This window comes from Chlorocebus sabaeus, chromosome X, assembly GCF_047675955.1.
Source record: "Chlorocebus sabaeus isolate Y175 chromosome X, mChlSab1.0.hap1, whole genome shotgun sequence".
Classification (NCBI taxonomy): Eukaryota; Metazoa; Chordata; class Mammalia; order Primates; family Cercopithecidae; genus Chlorocebus; species Chlorocebus sabaeus.
Window position 1 is genome coordinate 29,532,795 of NC_132933.1, and position 15,459 is coordinate 29,548,253.

At 35.3% G+C, this 15,459-nt stretch overlaps 1 protein-coding gene across 13 annotated transcripts in view; it reads right to left on the reverse strand.

Annotated features, from left to right (window-relative positions):
• Positions 1-633: 633 nt before the first annotated feature.
• STAG2 (STAG2 cohesin complex component) overlaps positions 634-15,459 on the reverse strand; it is a 137,781-nt gene continuing 122,955 nt past the window's right edge. For 7 of the 13 annotated variants that reach the window (XM_008019492.3, XM_008019496.3, XM_008019493.3 and 4 more), the window contains 5 exons: positions 11,984-12,173; positions 11,784-11,894; positions 8,740-8,866; positions 7,434-7,511; positions 634-2,560 (listed from right to left, as the gene is read on the reverse strand). In XM_008019492.3, coding sequence (XP_008017683.1) covers positions 2,537-2,560; positions 7,434-7,511; positions 8,740-8,866; positions 11,784-11,894; positions 11,984-12,173 — 530 coding nt within the window. In that variant the 3' untranslated portion in view covers positions 634-2,536. The remainder of the gene's footprint in view (positions 2,561-7,433; positions 7,512-8,739; positions 8,867-11,783; positions 11,895-11,983; positions 12,174-15,459) is intronic. The other 6 variants (XM_073013414.1, XM_073013417.1, XM_037988759.1 and 3 more) reach the window with 1 other exon arrangement.

The following is a 15,459-nucleotide window of genomic DNA, read 5'->3' on the forward strand; positions in this document are numbered from 1 at the left end:
ATGATAGAAGACAATTCTAATATGATATACAAACTAGCCCAAATGAACAATGTGCTAGTGTTACACTGACATGAACCTCTTAAAGAGTACAATGCAAATCTTGTTAACAGTTTCTTTGATGAGTTTTCAATATGAATTCAATTAGTAAATTCTTTTTCAAATGTTGGTTTTACCTCCATGCCATGAGCCCCTTATTTAAGACAGGTTTCTCTCTTACTCTCTCTCTCATTCTCTACCTCAGCATATCCTGCCTGTTTCCTTCCTGGCACTTATTACAAGTTTATTATTTTGTTTTCCCCAATGGATCTATGAAGGAGAGATCTCTTAACACATGCCTAGCACACAGAAGGCACTCAAATGTACCCTGTATAAACAATGGAAACATTTGTAAATGTGTTTAACCTATACCAGATGAAAATTAAAGCAATAATGGTTACAGATTCCTATTTTAAAGTAATAACCCAATTAGGGATTTGGTTTCATTGTAAATACATATGATTTATTAAAAATATAAACTGATGGCATTCTCTATAAATTATTCCCCAAACACATGAAAAGATGTGATAATAGATATAATTTGCAAACCATTTATAGTCACCCTCCCCCTCTGAGTACAAGAGAAAACATACAACATACTGTAGGTTTATTTTTATTCAAAAAGTTACTGTCTCAAGACATAAATACAAATCAGAAAACAGTACAATTAGGACAATAGAATGTGGAGGACAACAGGTTAGAGTAATATATAAAACATTTTTAGCTGGTTGAAAACAAAGCTGTAAGAACTGCTTTCACAAAGAAGTACTCCTTTCAAGAGTGAGAAAAAAAATCAACTTAGGTTTAAAATCATATATACAGTCCTCTCAGCAGTTCTAGTTAATGCAGTGGTGTGTAAAACAACATAGGCAATACTTTTGCACATAACAATATTTGTTGATGGAAAATCTGTTAGACAAGTCTGGATTCATTTGTTATTAACCATGACTTAATAAAATAATTGTATCATGATCTTTTTAGCTAACCTATGGTTTTTGGCTACCACAGCCCAATGCTTGATTTCTGACTAAAAACTGAAAGCCTTTTGGTATTCACCCATCTGAAGATATTCTTGTATTGCAAGCATATTAAGGCATGGAATGATTAAAATAATATACCTCAAGAACTGAGAGACGACTGACAAAAGATAGATACACATGTAATATAAGTTAATATTTTGTTTTAAACGATGTCTAGCTGCCTAAGCCTCGCAAAATGAGTTGATGTCAAAATGGCAAGTAGCCACTTTCTGTTTTAAACTAATTTATTTGTGAAAGGACATAAAATGAAGTTTAAAGCTTAGCTTTCAAAGAATATTATGGGTTATGAATTCTATTATCCCATCTAATTTACATACAGCGGAAATGTACTGTAACCTGTTAGAAGTATCTTTAACCTGAAGACTGCTTGCAAAGACAGATAGATAAAACAATATAAAATACAAATTTAAAAATCATTTTAAAGCATGAACACTCATGCTTTTCTATTTTTAAACATTGTTAAACTTTCAATATATTTCTGAAACCTCATAATTTTAAGTTGGAATTTAAAAGTAAGAAAAAACTAAACAAACTGCGCAATTATAAAATCAGCACCAATTTATATATATATATAATTTTATTTAAAATTTAGATCCCTATTCCCACACTCTAATAAGCTGTATAATTTTTGTTTAGAATTTTTCTGCAAACATACTACAATAAGCTTCTTTTATTTGGAGACAAAATACAGTGGCACTACTGGAAGGAATATCACAACATTACATTTTTATCTTAAAGGACAAGCAAACTTTCAGGGTTGATAATGGGATAAGCATGTTTGAGACTGGTTACCTTCTGGCAGTTCACTGCATCTGGATATTTCTGAAAAGTATAGAGAAGCTCTTGGATTTTAAAAATATCTTAAAATACTTTTAGATGAAAAAATTGTAAAAGTTCTGCTTATAAGTTTACTTTTCTCCACAATTACAATATTTAAAACAAAGTTTTGTTGATTGATGTTTTAAGCATTTAAATTTAGAATGCTAAAAACAATTCTATCCTACACTTTCTTCAGGGTAGGGGAATAAATACATCCTTAACATTGTTTTCTGGATGTAAACAGAAATCCAGCAGAGGTCATCATTATTTAGTACAACCAGTAAATAAATGTAAGAGAATTCGTATCTGTACCAAATGCCTCTTCAGATTGTTATTTTGTTTTTTCTCTTTTTTTAAAAAAAAGCATGAAATAATTGATTCAAAAGCCAACTAACAGCGCATAAATAAAATATTTACTTTCTAAGAAAAACTGTAGCTTATCATCAAATTGTTTACTTGTCCTTTACTTTTATTCAGGCAAACAAAACTGCCCCTCAATGCACTTGATCTTGGTAAGCATAAGCATGTCATATTCTCCTTAGAGAAAAATCTGTACAGAATTTCACTGTATCTACCACACTTTAAAATTTCCTCTTCCACTTAGAAAATGACTTCACCACAGATTTAATTGTGTACTGGTATTAAAACATTGACACTCCAAGAACCTAATGAGAGAGAGAGGGGGGAGAAAATCTCGTTAAAAGTCATTCATTTATTTAAATATATCTGTAAACATTACATTAATGCTTTATTATGTTAAACAACATGCTAATAAAACCACTTTGAAAACTTCCTCTCTCTTCAGATGTATAATTCTAAAATTAAATCGACCATGATATACAATGAAATAACATCAGGACTAATCAAGACGCTACTTACCTCACAAATATAATTAAAGTAGGAACCTTGGATTAATTATGTTTATATATACCCCTGATGTCTAGATAATGCCCTAAACATAGGCACTCAACATAGGTATTTGCTGAATGAATAAATGTATGTGCTTCTTCACATATATTTCTGGCACAGGTTCCTTGGAAAGAGGTTAAGAAAGTCTTGCAAACTTGGCTATTTGTGCTGGAAGTGGATACAGTTTTTCAAAAAGGCATTTGAAAATGCAGACCAAAAACAATCTAAGAACAATTCAAGTATGTAGAAAGCAGGAAGCTTTCTTTAGAAAATATGGCCAAAGTGAATAGAACAGAACTACAAATTTTAAGAAATCAAAAAGGTAAGGTAAAATCAGGGCAAAATGACTTATATTGATGCTTTCTATATACTCCAGCTGAGAAAGGAATGTTAGGTAAAATCTAATAATTACTTGTCTAAAAGTAAAAGCAGATGATGAATGGAGCAACTCTCCCTTGTTCATTAAACAAGAATGGCATGTGACTGTTAGTATATATACTAAAAGTTAGGTTGTTCAATTAAAATTCTAGCACTTATGCCCATTAAGTAATATTTTAGAATACTATAATAAGCTAGTAAGAACTGATATCAAAGCCAGATGTAATGAGCTGAAATATTACAAAGAGCTCTTTCTTACAAGTTAAATCTCTCATAAGTTCTATGAACAAAAGTCATAGAACTCATGTATAAACATAAGCTGAAGAAACTGTGTATTTTCAGACCCAGAAACAAGTATCTGATTGCAGCCTCTTTATAATGAATTATCAAGTAGTGTTTGGAATCCCAAGTAATGAAAACAAAGAGGACTCGTGCACCCAGTTTCTTACCTGTCCATTCACAATAACTACCACACTACTAATCCCTTGTCCTCTCCCCTTCCCGCATGCTTCAGGGTTCTCCTTTTTTGGTTAAAGACAAGAGTTTGGGTGGTTAGAACGTTTCCACCAAAGAGACCTAGATAATGTTTAAAGGCCAATTCTTGCCATAACAGTCTATGAATCTCGGTAGGGAAAGGTCTGATGATGAATGAAAGTATAAAATCTTAATTAGCAATTTAGTATAGAGTATGGGATGAAGATGAACTCAAGTTCTTTACAAACAGAGTGCCTGACTAGAAAGTACCCAAACACCTGAGATTCTTTTTGTTTTGTACAGACTAGGTTATAACTAGATTCTCTTACTAGAACATTAAATTAGTTCCATTACATGGAGCCCTTCTTTACCAATTTTATACTATAAATAATTCTAATAAGAGAATCTCAACACAGGGGAATGAGAGTAGTGACACTCTTTTCTGTGCCAACACAAACTCTGCCTATTTCTGATGTTAACATTAATAAATACTTTAACATATTTTTAGAAGTACAAATATCAAACTTCAGTATATTTTGGCAATTCTGGCAGAAAACGACTGTTATCAAAATGTTATAAACCAATTTTGTGTCCAAATATAAAACCAGCTATACCATAAATCTACAATTTTATGTATATGCAACACAAAATGATAGGTTCAGAGTGTTTACATTACGACTTCTTAGAACTGGACATTAAAGAATTTAAATCCCAATTTTGCTACTGTTTTGATGACTCCGTTATTACGGGCTTCAGTAAGAACAGATGTGGGGTATTGTATAAAGGCAAACAGAACTTTACATTTAAAATTTTCCATTATTCCATTTCTTAAGTTATGGTTGAGACAGTATGGAGTATAGTTTAGTGTATATTTTAAAAATAAACTATTAACTTAAAAAAAAAAATTACATTGTCAAAGCCTTCTAAAGAAACCTAAGCCTTTAAAGATTATTGAGCATTCAGTTATGTGACTGCTGCCATCATGTGGTAATGCTATAAAACTACAGTTATAAGTACAAGTGCTCATTTTCCTAATTTTAGTAGCAGAAGCAGCTAAACTATTATCAAATTAAGAATAAATAAAAGCCTCTCAGCTGTAACATTCAATGTACACGAGAATGCTATAAAATCACTATAAATAAAAAATGACTATTAGGACCCTACTTTTCTCTAAATGTTAAATGTCAAAAATAGATACAGTTAATATTGCTGTTTCATTATTTTAGTAATCTGAAGAACACCTGTTTGCAAATCTAGTATGTAACTAAGAAAACAAATGTTAAAAGTTCTCCTGACATTAGACAAATACATTAAAAAATGGTGATCCTAACTGCCCATATTAATTTTGATCATAGTTAACCATTTCAATTTTTTAATTACTTCTGTTGGTGTTTCATCCAAATGGGGATTTTAGTTTTGGGAAGCACGACAGTAGAGACAGCAGGAGATTATTAAATCAAAAGGAACTGGCATCAAATTACTACTTGGACACTTGCTAACCGTATAACTGAGCAAAGTCACCAAACCACTTCTTCAGTCTCAGCTTACTACAGCATGAAAGTGGAAACTCCCATTACCTTCCTCACAAGGTTGCTGAGAAGATCAAAATAAATCATACCTAGCATAGTGTCTGTCACCCAAGCTCTCAGCTACTACCTTCCATACTTTTCATTTCAAAGTGATAGTCAAGGTGCACTAGAATATGAATTCCTTAAGGACAGGGAGAGTGTCTTATTCACTTCAGCACCAACTTCTGATGTAATAAATTGTTGAATAAATGCATTTCATCACACCTGCTTGAAAATATTCCTTTACCCCTCATCATAATCACTACTTTCATGTTAACAAACTAAGATGATACATACTGTTAGATTAATTATCAAGAAAACCATAAACTTCAGACTTATGAGTGGGATAGGTCACTTAGGTACTATAAAGTCTTGCTACTCAAAGTATGGTTTGCAGACCTGAAGCACTGACAGCATGTTAGCAATGCAGAATCTTAAGGCCACACATAAGACCAATCGAAGCAGATTCTACCTTTTTTTTTTTTTTTTTTTTTTTTTGAGACAGGGTCTCGGCTCTGTCACCCAGGCTGGAGTGCAGTATCGTGAACACAACTCACTGCAGCCTCAACCTCCTGGGCTCAAGCGATCCTCCCACCTCGCGCTCCTGAGTAGCTGGGACCGCAGGTACGCATCACCATGCCCAGCTGATTTTTTTTAGTTTTTGTAAAGATGGGGCCTCACTGTGTTGCCCAAGCTGGTCTCAAGCTCTTGGGCTCAAACAATCCTCCCACCTTGGCCTCCCAAAGTGTTGGGATTACAGGCATGAGCCACTGAGCCCAGCCCCTTGGCCTTATTAATAAACATGTTAGTGTGAATTAGTTTGTCAAAATAGTTCTAAAAGCTATCTGAAAGCAGATTATGAGGTAGGAGAGGGCAAGGAGGGAATGGTAGAAATTGAACATAGAAGGGAGTCCTTAGAGGATGGTATAACCATCACTTGAGGCAGTAGGTGTGAGGAACGGGGAACATAAAATGGGTAGATACTAAGAAGGGAGATGTCAAATTTATTCATTTGACAAAACTAAATATCTACTGTGCTGGGCAGAACTAAAAATGAATAACATCATCACTGCCTCAGGGATTTCAATCTAGTGAAGGACCAGGGCATGTAATATCCTATCTCACTATGCAAGTCTGGTAATTATTACAATAAAGTGTGTACAAGGAGTTAAGGAAGAAGAGAAAAAAAAATCTGGAAGTCAGCAAAAATTCCACAGGTAATGTCAGAATTAGTATCAAATAAAGACTTTACTAGGAGGAAAAATAAAGGGGAATTTCTGGCAGAAAAAAAGCTTATACAAAGTTATGGAGTCAGGAAAGAGCATAGTGTATCTGAGAGGAACTACAAGATTTGATATGGCTAGAGCATAGAATACATGTAAGGAAAAGGCCAAGGTTAAGGTGGCAAGGGAACCAGATCATAAAAGGCTTTGTTTGCTAGGCTGAGGAGCTAGAATTTTCTTCCTAATGGCAATGGGGGAAAAAAATCAATAAAAGAATGGTAAGTGAGAATATCACATCTGCATTTTTGGAAAGATGACCCCACAAGAGGTATAAAGGAGCAGGGGGACTGCAATATCAGCTTAAAGGCTTTGCAACAGCCCATGTGAAAACTGAGGAGGACCCAAATCAAGGCACTGTCAAGAAGAATATGGCACAGGGGACTGATATAAGAGGTATTTAAGAAAAAGAAATGACAAAGCCCAATAATAACCAATTAAGGATGGTGGGAGTGGTAAGTGACTCTCATCCTAGACAGCTCAATAACCTTCTCTTCATTATCAAAGCCTTTGTTCAAGTTCTCATTATTTTTCACCATGCCTTTATATTACGCCCCTCATTCACCCTGTCCCATCCATAAATGTCAAGGAAATCTTTCTGAAACAAAATTCTCATCATGACATTACCTTATTTAAAAATCCTTCAATGGGCAACCCATTGAAGAACAGTACAAACCTGGAAGAACAGCCCAAATTCCTTAATATTCAAGTCCCAGTCAGCCAGGATTCAAAAGTACTTTTCTAATCTGTCACCACTATTGCATCACTCTATTCCCCTCCCACTAAAATCCTGCCTGCCTGCCTCTTTTTCTCACGTCCAACTGTTTTCATCTATTCTCAGTATGCTACCCCAGGTTTTCAACCTCAAACTGAGAGACTGCCTATACTTTTGATTTTGCAATCCTGGGGTACATTTAAATTAAACCTACTGATTCATCCATAATTGAAGCTGGATCAAAGAAATCAGGCTTCAGTTCTGTTCTCTCTCGTCTGTTCTTTGATGGTGGCTAAAGGAAAAAAGGAAATAAGTTGACATTAGCTATATCTACAAACCAGATAGTAACTGAAAATATCCAAGTTAAGAGTTCACATGGCCTATGTGATTGCAAGTGTACCTGACACACTATTTTAAAAACTCATGGAAAATGATTGGCCGGGCCCGGTGGCTCATGCCTGTAATCCCAGCACTTTGGGAGGCCAAGGCGGGCGGATCACGAGGTCAGGAGATCGAGACCATCCTGGCTAACATGGTGAAACACCGTCTCTACTAAAAATACAAAAAATTGGGTGCCTGTAGTCCCAGCTACTCAGGAGGCTGAGGCAGGAGAACAGCATGAACCCAGGGGGTGGAGCTTGCAGTTAGCTGAGATTGCGCCACTGCACTCCAGTCTGGGTGACAGAGTGAGACTCCGTCTCAAAATAAAACATAAAAAACTCATGGAAAATTATCCTGAGAGACAAAAACCGGAAAACTCATTTTTCATTTTACTTTAAAAATCATTCTCTCAAATCCGTTTTCCTTTTGAGGCACCTTTATACCATTCTAAAAATTTAATTATTCTTTAAGAAGAATACACAATATACTAAAAAGAACCATAAGACTTGACTTAGAAGTATCAACTTTACTGTTTGCTAGTTTTGCCTCTTTGGAGAGAGTAAGTTTCAATATTCTCAATCCTCTCAACTTACTTCACAAAGTTGAATGAGATATGTAGCAAAATGAAATATGTAAAACCATTTTGTATATGATCAACCCTAATCACATATTTAATTATTAATAAAGAATACACTCCTTCCTATATTTAACTTCCTTCAAGTTTAAGTAATTTTACTTTATTATCTGATACTGAATTTGTCTCAACAAGTAGTATTAATACATTGTTTTGATAATGGTATACTTTTATACTCATGTTTAATGCATAATTAAATAACAATTGACTTTCATAGTCAAATTAGTATTAATCAAAATATACCCTTTAAACCTATATATTCCTAAATTAATCTCAGAAGCAAACAGACAATTTTTATCATCTTAATCTACGATCTATCACCTTCACCAACCTTACTCTCTTCTAAATCCCTTCCCATATATCTAAAACCCCTGGCAACTATTTTATTTAATATTTTTGCAAAACTTATTTCTCTTGGTAAGTATTTCTCTACTCTAATAAATATCCAACATAATTTTCAAAAGATCTAAATTGAAAATCTTACAGAAATCATTAAGTTTCTTACCAAATCTATATCCATGGTGTCAAAATCCATTCCCTCATTAAGATCCTCAATCCTCCCTTCTGAGGACATCATAACATCTTCAACAATTGGCTCTTCATCATCTTCCATTAGGCTTGTGCCACGCCGACTAGAGAAATATAAAACAAAGTCAAGATCTGAACTCACGTCATGACTATTAATATATAGGCAGCAGTATGTGGCGCTCTATATTCAAGTATAATGGAAAATGATGGAATTAAAGGTCAGGGAGAATGATTAGGCATTATGTCATCAATGATGTCAAAACCCAATGTTCACTTGTCTAAAAATGCTAAGGAGTTATGTTTATTCTACATTACTTCAGTATATTTAGCTTTATAGTTCTGATATGCCATATACAAGATTCAATGAGAATTTCCCACATGGGAACATACAAGATACCTCAAATCCTTTTTGAAAGTAGGCAGGGTACAAATTAATAAACAAACATAAAACAGAGACCAAAGAAATGACATTTTCAGAATACACATATTTTCATCAATATAATGCTACTTTTACCCATCACTCCCTCATTCATTCAGTACCTAATGTGTACCAGGCATGTGCACACTCACTCACACAATGCCTACTATGTGACAGGCTTCTACTGTGTCCTATGGATGTTTAAAAAAAAAAAAAAGATGAATAAGACTAAGACATGATTCCTGCCCTCAAGGAGCTTACAGTCTACTATGGCAAACAGAGATAAACAATTAATTATGACAAAATGCGATAAAAATTACAAGAAAACTATGCATCAAATGTTATAAGGACATACTAAAATAAGGGATTAATTCTGCCTCAGGAAGAAATGAGGAACACTCATGCTGAAACTTAGATTCGTGTGCCCTATGAAACTCAAAACTAAGACATATATAGAAATTTAAAATGAAAAACTAAGACCAAGAGTTATATATGTTATTACATAATTATGGGGAATACATTAAGTTCACAAATTAGCCCAGATCAGCATAAAGTAGACAACATAATTGTGAGACTGAGTAGGACTTGTTTTTCCCCAGTTTGGCCAACATTACCTTCTTTTCTCATCCAAAGACACCCCCATAGTCAAGAAAGTTGCCAAAACCCCAGTAATTATTTAGCGAATGCTTACAATTTACACAATACTATGCTGGTTCTTAAAAGATATAAAGATAACAAGGTATGATGTCTGATCCATGTTACCTGGACAAATATGTTTATAATGGTCCTTATTTCCTAACAATTCTAGGTAGAAAGACAATTTTACTGTATTTTGTGGAGGCAACCGTGAAGGGAATATACGTGCTGTATGAACCATGTGACAGAAAATCAGAAAGCTGTTCTGCATTTTGTTTGAAATACAAGGAAGATATATGTGATACGAGCTATGAAAAATAAGATAATTTGGAAGTATTTTTATTTATAGGGCAGATACCATTATAGAAAAATCATTGTAAGATGAAAATGCTTTAGAGTCCCACGCAACAGATGACTTATGGTACAATCACCAAAGAATCCTCTGGTAATAGTTATTTAACTGAGATAATTTCTTGTAGTTGCCGGTGGGAAGGGAGGGGGAGGCGGGGGGCGGTTAATTATAATTGGGAATTAAAATGGTACTCAGTAGTAACATGCTATATAGGATCTTAGGAACTGGTATAATGTTTTATGGGGAGAGATACAGACCAAATGATTGCATGGCAGAATTCTGGAATATATGGACCGGTGACAAGTTGGAAGCCAAGAAATTAGTTGTAGGATCCAGCATAAAATAAGAACTTATAATAACTAAAGTGAATTTATGCAGGCCACCACTCATAGTAAATGATCATTTTGTAAGGAAAACAGGTAAAATTCTTAACATCTAAAAACCAACAAAACAGAACAAAATATAAATTAAAAAAAGAAGAGGGTAACAACTACTATCTCCCAATAGTAAAACATACAGCACATTATAAATACAATGCTTTCAAACTCAAAAACTTAATCATAATCATCACACTTTTCCCTGTATACTAATCAAGACATTTTAAAAAATTATCTAAAGACTGCTTGTCTGCCATTTATTTTAGAGCCAAAGCTAATGAAGATTTTATAAAGATTTATAAAGTTATCATACATAATCCAGTAAAAGCAAAGTATTTAAAAGATAAACTTCAATTTTTTTTAGCATTGAACATTTATTCAATTCAATGAACATTTACTTAGCACCTTTTATGTGTCAAGCACTGACAGGCAATGAATGTGGTCCCTGCCCTTGAGGAGCTCACAGTCTAGACAAACGGGACAAACTCATAAACAAATATTTACAGTACAACGTGGCAAGTGCTATAAGAAATATGGATATACATAGTGTTATGGAAGCATAGATGACCAAAGCTTCAGTTAAAGTGACACCTGAGCTTGTTCTTTTATGATGATTTTACCAGCTGCCAGGGAATACGAAATCATACTAAAATGTGGCAGGGGCCATGGGTCATATTTTGAAACATCTTGCATGCCATGAGCTAAGGAAGTTTGGAGTTTATCCAGCAGGCAATGGGGAGTCACAGAAAGGTTTTAAGTAAGAGTTACATGGTAAGATTTTTATTCTAGAATAGTAATTCTTGATGGTAGTGTGAATGATGGAGTGGGGGGTGAAGGGAGAGGTTTGGAGAGAAGATAAATGGGAGATTTGAGGGAAGAAAACCAGTTAGAAAGCTAATATAATAGTTCAGGTGAGAGATGAGGGCCTGAACTAAGTTGGGAAAATCAATTAGGATGTAACAGAACTGTATTTTTAATGCTGTGTACCAAAATAAACAAGGATTGATATTTAAACTTTTCCAACAGATCAACCTAAGATTGGTCCTTTGGCTAACTGGGTAGTATTTTAATTAAAATATTTTGTTTTTCTGTTGGAAAGACCAATTTTTAGTTCCTTGATTATTTCAGCTCAAGTTACTCTAGAGAGTTTGCTGAAATTTTTAGATAAGGCACACATTAAAATGTTAAAATGAATTAGTGAACTTCCTAGACTCAGACAATAAGGCACTCTCACTTACATGGCATGCTGAAGATTAGTTCGCAGTTTAACATAGCTCATTGCTGCTCTCTCCTGCTGTTGCCTTGCTTCCTCTTGTTGTCTTTGAGCTAACATCCATGTTACCTGCGTGCTTCAAGGAGAATTTTATTCTTCTTTTAACTTAACTTTTTCTATGTAATTAATAAAGTTATAGTACAGAAAATGATCAAATGTACTTACTTATAATCAAGAGGTGTTTGATGATGTTCAGTCTGCATTGGATAAACACTCATGAAGCTATCCTCAGGCCGTAATCTTTTGGGCTCTCTCATAATAGTGGAGGTGAGTTGTGGTGTCTGCATCATAACAGGGGTGTGCAGTGTTTGTTCTCTGCTTAACCACATACTATCACTACTACTACTTTCTTCAGCTGGAAAAGAAAATTAACGACGAGGTTTAGTCACTAATTTTGACTATTCAGGTATCTAATACAACCTGTTCAGGTCAATAAACATCTGTTGCTTTCCACATGCAAGTCACAGGAATAGGGGGACACAAATCTATGTAAGGGGCAGTCCCTGACCTGGCCTTAGAGTCTAGTTGTAGACACAGAACAACTAGGCAATTAAAATACAATGTGGCAAATGCAAGGAGAGAGGGAAGCATAAGGGGAATGGGGGCAGTGAAAGGGGTCAGAGCCAACTATCCAGAAGCAACTTCTAACTACAGTAGGTATCAGCTGGGTTAGGAAGGCTTTTTATTCTAGGCAGGGAGAAGAACATAAAGCAAGAACTAAGGCAATTCTCGGCTCACCGCAACCTCCACCTCCTGGGTTCAAGCAATTCCCCTGCCTCAGCCTCCCAAGTAGCTGAGATTACAGGAATGTGTTACCACGTCTGGCTAATTTTTGTATTTTTAGTACAGACAGGGTTTCACCATGTTGGCCAGGCTGGTCTTGAATTCCTGGCCTCAAGTGATCTGCCTGCCTTGGCCTCCTAAAGTGCTGGGATTACAAGTGTGAGACATTGCACCCAGTCGACTGAACCCTATTAATCTGCTGATATTTGACCTACAAAAAGGGCAATTTCGTATGGTTCAAAACTAACAGTTTGCTACTCCTGGGGCATAAAGATTGAAAGAGTAGTAAAAGACAAGGCTAGATAAAGAAGCAGGAATCGAACTGTGGAAAATCTTGTGAGCTCTGCTAATGTAACAAGGAACTGCTGTTGAAGGTTTTAAGGTAGGGAAGTAATTTGGTGAGTTACATGTTTTAGTCAATGTGGTGGCGGTATGGGGAGTAAACTTAAAAACAGAATACTGGTGAACAAACAGACCAGTTAAGAGGCTAATTGTGTGGCCGAGGTGAGTGAGACACGGTAACAGGGATGGAAGTAATAGGAGACTGGTTCCCAATCTATTGGATGCAGACCGCTGAGCAGGTAGTAAGAGCAACTGCAAGGGGGCCACAAATCTATATGAATATTAAGCACTGGACTAAAAAGAAAAAAGGTTTCACACCTGCAAAAGCTACTTTTTTCAAATGTCTGTAAATGTTGCCATAATTAGTAAGTCAAATTTGTGTACAATTGTTACTGAATTCATAGTAATTTTTAAAATCACTGACTTGGGAGAAAAAAATTAATAGTACTTTGTGGTTGTGAATTTAGAAGAAAACTATTTCATTAGAAGATTATACATATGAGGCCAGGTGTAGTGGCTCACGCCTGTAATCCCAGCACTTTGGGAGGCTGAGACAGGTGGATCACAAGGTCAGGAGTTTGAGCCTGGCAAAGAAGGTGAAATCCCATCTCTACTAAAAATACAAAAATTAGGCGCAGTGGCAGGCGCCTGTAATCCCAGCTACTCGGGAGGCTAAGGCAGGAGAATCACTTGATCAAGCGAGGGGGAGGTTGCGGTGAGCCAACATCACACCATTGCACTCCAGCCTGGGCAACAAGAGTAAAACTCCATCAAAAACACAAAAAAGATTATGCATATTTGCAAATGTGTGTAAGGTTTTAAGGGATAAGAGTGGAAAGAAAATGCATGAATAGCTAATACTCTAATAACAGATTAAACATAAACTCCACATTTTGCAATATAATTATATCAGCCTTTAAGTTCTACTGCATTCAGGCTCCAATACTGTCTTCAAAACTGCATTGACTTGGCAAACTTATCAGTATTCAAACTTCCTTAACTTATTAATGCCTCAATTTCTATGGTTCTCCCCAAAAACCTGAATGAGAGCATTGACTCTTCCTGTAAAAACTGAAGTATCTGGTTTAATAATCTATTTGTAAAATGTAATATAAATACCAATTCATATCTGTTTCCATGAGGTCTTAAAAAAAAAAAAAAAAGAGATTTCTGTAATATGAATACCCATTCATGTGTTTCCATGAGGTCTAAAAAAGAGAGAGATTTGATGGCCCAGCACACACCTATAACTATTAACAACTAGCTCAAATGATAAAAACTTTCAAAAATTTAGTGATATGAGAAAACATCATCTTTTAATTTGATAACATTGTTTTTAAAAAACAGAAGAGTTTCTTTTAACTTATAAACCATGGGCCCTAACTACTTTAACTGGTCCAGGTTAATAAAAGAGATTTCCCCATTAACTATGATGCTGGGACTATATAACTAACCAGTGTAAAATTGTACAAGTTAGAAATATAAGGTTATGCCTTTATACTACTGGACAAAAGATACTAAAATTCATAGGACAATCAAGTTTTAAGCACTAAGCACTTGATGATAAATGAAAGCTGATGAGTTATGTGGCAATTTAAAAATATGGCCCCAAAATTCTTTGACATTTCTCACATTAAGAGGTGGAGAATTATGTCCTCTCCCCTAGAATCTCTGTGATTGCTTGGCAAATAGAATATGGCAGACATTACACTAAGTCAGTTTTTGGGCCCAGGACTTAAGAAATTGGCAGCTTCCACTTCTGGTCTTTTGGGACACTTGCTCTTGGAGCCTGGTGATATGCTGACATGGAGAAGTCACAGGTAGGTGTCCTGGCAGATAGTACAGCTGAGGTCCCAAGTGACAGCCAGCATCAGATATGTAAGTGAAGATGCCTCCGTATGATTTCAGCCACCAGCCTTTGAGCCTTCCTAGCTGAGGTACTAGACACCATGGTCCTGGCTATGTCTTAAGTTTTGAGGTAGTTTGCTATTCAACAATAATAACTGGGACAAATGTTGACAGCTAAGCTAATTTGTTTAATAATTCCAAAGAAAAAAAGTCCCCAGGCCCATTTTCAACCAACTCTGGAGTGCTAGGAGTCTAAGAGTTTCAAGCACCATAATGCATTCCTACCTCTAATATGATAGCACTCTATTTCTATGAAGTTCTTCATGATTAATGGCCTCTTCATAGAAATTCAGAAGTTGCAACCTCTCTAAATCTGTTGTTCCACTTTAACTAGATGATCTGATCTCTTGGGTAATAACTAGCTCCATAATACTGAGTCCATTTCCCTATGCACACAGTGTGGCACAGATTTTAAAAAGCAGGCACTCTAGAGTGAAACTGCATGGCTCTCCTACTTACTAACTGTGTAACATGAGTATGTTACTTAACCTTTCTGTGCCAAGTACTGTCATCTGAAAAATGAAGATGTACCCAAAACGTTGTGAGAACTGAGTTTATGTATCTAAAATGCTTACAACAGCACATTTACACATAACGAACACATTCTG